At 26.3% G+C, this 6,967-nt stretch overlaps 4 protein-coding genes across 4 annotated transcripts; 2 read left to right on the top strand and 2 right to left on the bottom strand.

Moving 5' to 3' along the window:
- The first annotated feature begins 1,072 nt into the window (after positions 1 to 1,072).
- On the top strand, positions 1,073 to 2,002 carry DICPUDRAFT_92595 (uncharacterized protein). Its single transcript, XM_003290946.1, has one exon. The coding sequence runs from the start codon at positions 1,083 to 1,085 to the stop codon at positions 1,968 to 1,970; it is 888 nt and encodes a 295-aa protein (XP_003290994.1). The 5' UTR covers positions 1,073 to 1,082; the 3' UTR covers positions 1,971 to 2,002.
- A 13-nt stretch (positions 2,003 to 2,015) lies between these two features.
- Positions 2,016 to 2,548, bottom strand: DICPUDRAFT_92594 (uncharacterized protein). The gene is made up of 2 exons (XM_003290932.1): positions 2,534 to 2,548; positions 2,016 to 2,466 (listed from the first exon to the last, which is right to left on the bottom strand). Exon 2 carries the CDS (start codon positions 2,450 to 2,452, stop codon positions 2,096 to 2,098), a length of 357 nt encoding a protein of 118 aa, XP_003290980.1. The 5' UTR covers positions 2,453 to 2,466; positions 2,534 to 2,548; the 3' UTR covers positions 2,016 to 2,095.
- Positions 2,549 to 3,690: 1,142 nt separating this feature from the next.
- Positions 3,691 to 5,166, top strand: DICPUDRAFT_155536 (uncharacterized protein; the record flags this gene model as incomplete). The annotated part of the gene is made up of 4 exons (XM_003290945.1): positions 3,691 to 4,378; positions 4,436 to 4,576; positions 4,703 to 4,741; positions 4,814 to 5,166. 4 exons carry the CDS (start codon positions 3,691 to 3,693, stop codon positions 5,164 to 5,166), a joined length of 1,221 nt encoding a protein of 406 aa, XP_003290993.1.
- Positions 5,167 to 5,296: 130 nt separating this feature from the next.
- Positions 5,297 to 6,848, bottom strand: DICPUDRAFT_98866 (uncharacterized protein). The gene is made up of 2 exons (XM_003290931.1): positions 6,679 to 6,848; positions 5,297 to 6,508 (listed from the first exon to the last, which is right to left on the bottom strand). The coding sequence occupies exons 1-2, from the start codon at positions 6,794 to 6,796 to the stop codon at positions 5,427 to 5,429; spliced, it is 1,200 nt and encodes a 399-aa protein (XP_003290979.1). The 5' UTR covers positions 6,797 to 6,848; the 3' UTR covers positions 5,297 to 5,426.
- Between the last annotated feature and the right edge of the window lie 119 nt (positions 6,849 to 6,967).

Here is a 6,967-nt window from a genome sequence, read left to right as displayed (position 1 = left end):
TAAATAAATAAAGATAATTAATTAATTAAATAATTAATTAAATATTAAATGATTTGGCTGTATTTTTTTTTTTTTTTTTTTTTTTTTTTGGATAAAAATTTAATTCCATTAAATAAAAACAATATATTGTATTAATTATTAATTATTAATTGTTTTTATTATTTATTTATTATTCAAATATATTTATTTATCTATTACTAATTATCTTTTTTTTTTCGATTTCTAAATAAACAAGTGGTTGTAATAGTAAAGAAATATTTTTTTATTTTTTTTATTATTATTTTTACCAGTTCGCGCACTCACATTTTGAACAAACACCATAGTTTTTTTAATTTGGAAGAAAGAGAGAGTGGATTTTGAAAAATCAAAAACAACACCCAATAATAAAATATTTTAGTTTGAAAAGTATCAATAGCTATAATAAAACCCATTATATAATATCTCGGTTTTTTATTTCTTTTTTTTTTTTTTGAATTTTTTTTTATTTTTCAAATTTTATTTATTTTTTATTTTTTTTTAATTTTTTTTTTTTTTTTTGATCAAGCGAAAAAAAAAATTAGGTTCATTAAAAAAAAAAATTCATTCATTTTTTTCAAAAAAAAACAAAATTCAAATATTGTATTATTTTTTATAACAAATAAAAGTTACTCTGTTCGAAAGTTTTATAATTTACAAATAATTAAAAATTAAATTTTATTTTCAAACATCAATTAGATCGAGATAAATTTAATTTCAAATATTTAATAATATAAAAACTTTTCATTATAATAAGAAAAACATCATTGTTTAAAAAATAAAATATATTAAAATAAACCCTTTTTTTTAAAAAACTCCCACAAACAAAAACAAGCTAGTAATTTATTACTGTACCGCATCAAACAACAAGAAAAATGAATACTCAACAAAGAGCTATGGAAGGTGATCTTTCAAGAATTATTGCTGTCGCTCGTAAAGAAAAAGACGCTGTCTCCCGTGATGAAAAAGTCGATGACACTTTACAAAACTACAAAAAACTCTTCTCTGATGTTGCCAACCACGACGATCAAAAAGCCATCGAAGCCCGTAAAAACAACTACACCCATATGGTTAACACTTTCTACGATTTAGCCACTGATTTCTATGAATTCGGTTGGGGTCAATCATTCCATTTTGCCACTCGTCATAAGTACGAATCATTCGAAGCCTCCATTGCTCGTCACGAAATGTACATGGCTCATCAACTTGGTCTCTTCCCAGGTATGAAAGTTATCGATATCGGTTGTGGTGTTGGTGGTCCAATGAGAACCATTGCCCGTTTCTCTGGTGCTAACGTTGTTGGTCTTAACAACAATGAATACCAAATCCAACGTGGTAAACGTTTAAATGAACAAGCTGGTCTCTCACACCTCTGCTCATTCATCAAAGCTGATTTCATGAACATCCCAGTTGAAGACGGTACCTACGATTGTGCTTACCAAATCGAAGCCACCTGTCACGCCCCAGATCTCGTCGGTATCTACCGTGAAATCTTCCGTGTCCTCAAACCAGGCGGTTTATTCGGTGGTTACGAATGGATTATGACCAACAAATTCAACAAAAACGACCCAATCGAAGTTAACATCAAAAAACAAATTGAATTAGGTAATGGTCTCCCAGATCTTGTTCAACCAGCTGAAATTCTTTCAGCCCTCAAAGAAGCTGGTTTCGAAATCATCACTGCTTTCGATGTTGCTGAAACTTCAGAACTCCCATGGTACCTTCCATTATCATCAGGTATCTCTGTCACTGGTTTCCTCCACACCGGTGTTGGTCGTTACTTAACTGGTAAACTCTGTCAAGTTATGGAAATGCTCAAACTCGCCCCAGCTGGTTCATACAACACCAACGTTTGGTTACAAAACGCTGCTACTTTCTTAGTTCAAGGTGGTGAAAAACAAATTTTCTCCCCAATGTTCTTCATCTTAGTCAGAAAACCATCAGAAGACAAATAAACTAATTTATTATTTACGTGTCATCATTAAACAAATAATTATTTTATAGTTTTTTTTTTTTTTTTATTTATTTATTTATTTATAAAATTAAAGTTTTTTTTTAAAATAAATTTTTTTATTTATTTTCAATTTATTATGCCATCATAGTTCACATGTATTCGGACAACACTTGAATCATTGTCATTTGTTTGTTGATTGTTATTGTTAATGCTTGGATCTACGAATGGCAGCTCGTCACTGTTTGGTAATTTTCCCATATCATCACTTTTATTTACACCACTGTTATTACTAACATAATTGGAATAACGAAAGAAATTTGATTCCTCACGGTATCTTTTTTTATGATTTGGCAATCCTTCAGGAACTACAAATGGTAATTCATCTTTGTTTTCTCCTTTTTTTAATTGCTGTGCATTTTGGTTTAAAAAAAATGAATTTAAATCTGGAAAATCTCTTTCCATTTCAAATATGTCGTAATTCATTTCTAAATATAAATCTAAAATAAAAAATAAATAAGAAAAGAGCAAAATTTATTTTATAGTTATGTAAAAAATAATAGATACCTTTAGATTAAAAATTAATTTTTCAAAGTAATAAATGTTTTAAAAAATATTTTTTTTTTACAAAACACTTAATTGCATACCCCTATAATAATTAAAAATTTACATTTATTAACTTTAAATAATAAAAATAAATATAATTATTTATTTATTTATTTATTTATTTATTTTTTTATTTATTTATTTATTTATTTATTTATTTATTATTTATTTTGTAAAATTTTTTTTTTTTGTCTCAATATCAAATTTAATGTGATGTTAAAAATTTTTGTGTGTTGGTGGGTGGGGGGTAGAAAAAAAAAAAAAGAAAAAAAAAGAAATTGAAATTATAATTTTCAAATTTATTAATTTAAGTTTTTAATTTTTAATATGACTTGATTGAAATCATTGTTAAAAAATAAACATGAAGAATATAAAAAAAAACTTAAAAAAAATTAGGGTAAATAAATCTTTATTTTCCTCAGCATAAAAAAAAATATTTTAGGGTGATAATAATTATTTTTTATTTATTATTTATTTTTTTATTTTTTTATTTTTTTATTTTTTTATAGTGAAGGCTTTAATTAGTCAAATAATTTTAAAAGCTAAATAAATGATTTTAATATATCTTATATTTTTTACTAATTTTTTATTTAGTTTTTTTAAATTATTTGATTTATTTATTATATTTTGATTTTATTGAGTGTGTTATTTAATCAAATTTTTTTACTTTGGTCCATATATGAAATTATATATATTTAATATATTTCATATATTATTATAAAAAAATGTGTAGAGTTAAATATTTCTTTTTATATTAATTTAGAAAAAAAATTTAAAAATTTAAATTCAAAAAATAAAAAATAAACACTTCAAAACAAATATTAATCAAATTTTTTACCCCCGCATACTCTCACTCACGCAGTTTTTTATATAAAAATTAAAAACAAACACATAAACACTCTTTCAAACACACATTTCAGTCTTATCGTTTTTTATGGTTTTTATATTAAAAAGGAATATTATAAAATTTATTTTAATTTTTTTATTATTTTTTATATTTTAATTTTAATTTAATTTTAAATAAATAAAAAATAAAAATCTCTTTTTTATTTTTTTTATTAAAATCAATAAATATAAAGTAATAGGAATCTAGTTTTTAGGGAATTGTTAAATTACAAATGGGTGGAGATATTCATCTTTGTTCGATAGCATTAGGTAGAAAACATTTGGTTATTTTATATTTTGCAAATTTATTTGGATGTTTTTTATCATGGGTATCGACTTTAATCACTATCATTTCATTTATATTCAATATATATAAAAAAAAGAAACTATTTAAAGAAAATCCTCACCATGTTTGTGTTTCAGAAAATTCATATCAATATTTTGACCAATCTAAATTAAATGATATAAATAATAATAATAGTAATAACCATGATAGTAGCAATCATCATAACAATAGTCATAATCATTCCCCTATTGATAATAATAATAATAATAATAATAATAATAATAATAATAATAATAATAATAATAAAAATAATAATAAAAAAAATAATAATAACAAAAGTGAAGTTGGAGAAAAAGACTCATTAATAAATAATATAATTATTCCAATAGATTCAAGTAATGATAGTACCTCTGGTAGAAATATAGCCAGTAATAATAATAATGGGTATTATCATTCAATTACTCTATCAAAATTAGATCATAAAAAAAATCTTCAACTTATTGAAGATTCAAATAATAAAAAGTGTGGCCCAAATTGTATATTATATTCCGACTCTCCACAACATATTCAAATTATTGAACAAAAAACAAAACCAAAGAAAATCGATACTTTAATTTTTTATCTTGCGATATCAGGTAAGTTAGATAGAATTATATAAAAAAATATTATAATTTATTAATATTGTTTTATAGATTTTATTGCAGTTTCAGCCCTTATAGTTTCACAATTAATTATAATTTTAGACGATAGTTTATCAAAATCAAAAGGATTCTGTATCACCGCAAGAGCAACAATTCACTTTGGTCTATTGGCTACTATTTTTTGGTCAAACTGTATTGCTCATTATTTATTACGTGAAATATATGGATGGAGACCTTATAAATTTCCATTTAAATTATATCATTTTATTAGTTGGGGGTTATCTTGTTTGGGAGTAGCATCACTTTTTTTTTTTAGAGCAACTGTTGAGGAAACCAATGATTGGTGTACTATTGAAGGTATAAATATAAAACTAGATTAAATAACTATTTAATATAGTTTACTAATATCTTTATAAATTTATAATTCAGGTACTTATCAATTTTATTTCTGGGTGATTCCATTATTCGTATCATTTTCGTGGAATCTCTTTTGCTATCTTTTAATATACAAGAAATTTAAACAAATTCTTTCTTTTGGTATTTATGGAACCCACACACATCAACTAAAGAGATTTATTGGTAGAAAGCTTTCATTATACTTATTATCATTCATGCTTGCATGGATTTGGGATGTTATTAATCAGTCTATATTTTATTATCAAGATAAATGCCCACCATTTACAATGATGTTTCTTCAAGATTTCTTTGGGACCTCTGCAGGTTTCTTAAACTTTATAGTATATGTTGTAACCAATAAGTTTTTTTCATTTCAAAGAAGATAAAAACAAACAATATAATTAAAAACCATAAATAAATAGTATAGATGTATATAATAGATTATTATTTACTTTTATTAGATTATCGAAATACAAAGAAAATATTTAAAGTTTTTGTTCATTAAATTATTGTTTTAAAAATACAGTTTGTTTTTTATTTTAAAATCTATTTTACTATATTATTGGTTGTTTTTGCTATATATTATTACTATTTTACTATTATTACTATTATTATTATTATTATTATTATGTTGTTTTTTATACATTTAATCATTGATTGATTTATCAATTAAAGCTTCGAAAGACATCTGCTTCATTTCTTCAGCAGTAAGAGTATCTACAATATCAAATTTGGCACCTTTCTTCTTTAAATCGTCATCTAATTTCTTGAGGAATTTACCAGCGCTTCTGTCACTACCAATTTGGATGAATGAAATTGAAAGATCTTCATCTCTATTAATCTTCTTTGTTGTTTTGATGATAAGATTAACAACATCACTTTCAGAATTTGGAATACCATCAGTGATAACTAAAATAGTTTCTGGTTTGTTACCTTTAGCAAAATGCTCATCAAGAGCTTGTTTTAAAACACCATATAAATCGGTGGTACCTGATGGTCTTTCACGAGCAAATAAGCCCATAACCATATTACCGTCTCTAATGTTATCGTATTTTGGATGTTTTGATGTTGGACTTGAGAAGAAATAAACGGTGATACCATCTGGGTCGGCACTACAAGCGAATGGTGCAATTTTGGCAACAGCTGCTTCGGCTTGTTTCCAGAGAGAGCCTGACATACTACCTGATTTATCAATGATTAAGGTATAGTCACGAGCATATCTAGCTCTGACATGGTCAAAGAATTTAACAAGAGTGACACCACCCATGCCACTTGGTGGAGCCATTGGTGCTGGTTTGCCATGAGCTTGTGGTGGAGCGCCATATTGTGGTGGTTGTGGAGCGCCATATTGACCTGGAGCACCGTATTGTGGTGGTTGTGGGGCACCGTATTGACCTGGAGCACCGTATGGTTGTTGTGGAGCACCGTATTGACCTGGGGCACCATATTGTGGTGGTTGTGGAGCACCGTATTGACCTGGAGCACCATATTGTGGTTGTTGTGGGGCGCCGTATTGACCTGGAGCGCCGTATGGTTGTTGTGGAGCGCCGTATTGACCTGGAGCACCATATTGACCTGGTTGTTGTGGAGCACCATATTGACCTGGAGCACCGTATGGTTGTTGTGGAGCACCATATTGGCCTGGAGCACCGTATGGTTGTTGTGGAGCACCGTATTGACCTGGTTGTTGTGGAGCACCATATTGACCTGGTTGTTGTGGTGGATAGCCTATTATATAATGATTTTTATTTAATTTTTATATAAATTAATAAAACATATTCGCAGTCTGCAAAGATAACTTCTTTTTTTTTTTTTTTTTTTTCTTTTCTTTGTTATTTTTATTTTATTCTTTTGATCTGCAATCTTCTTTATATAAATTAATAATTATTTTTATTTACCTTGTTGTGGAGCACCATATTGACCTGGAGCACCATATTGACCGGGTTGTGGTGGTAATGGTTTGGCACCGGTTGGTGGTGGTAATGGGGCACCGTATTGACCTGGTTTATTATTCATTTTATACACTAAATTTATTTATAAATTTAAATTTAAACAAATAAATTAAAATAAGTGAGTGTGTTTTGAAATTAATATTTGTAAAAATAAAAAAAAAATTTTTTTAAAATTTTTTTTTTTCATTTTAAATTAAAAAATAAAAAAAAATAAAAAAATAGAAAAACACTGTGT

This window comes from Dictyostelium purpureum (genome assembly GCF_000190715.1).
Source record: "Dictyostelium purpureum unplaced genomic scaffold DICPUscaffold_251, whole genome shotgun sequence".
Taxonomy (NCBI): Eukaryota; Evosea; class Eumycetozoa; order Dictyosteliales; family Dictyosteliaceae; genus Dictyostelium; species Dictyostelium purpureum.
Note: the sequence above shows the minus strand (reverse complement) of the source record. Positions and strands in the feature narration are given on the sequence as shown.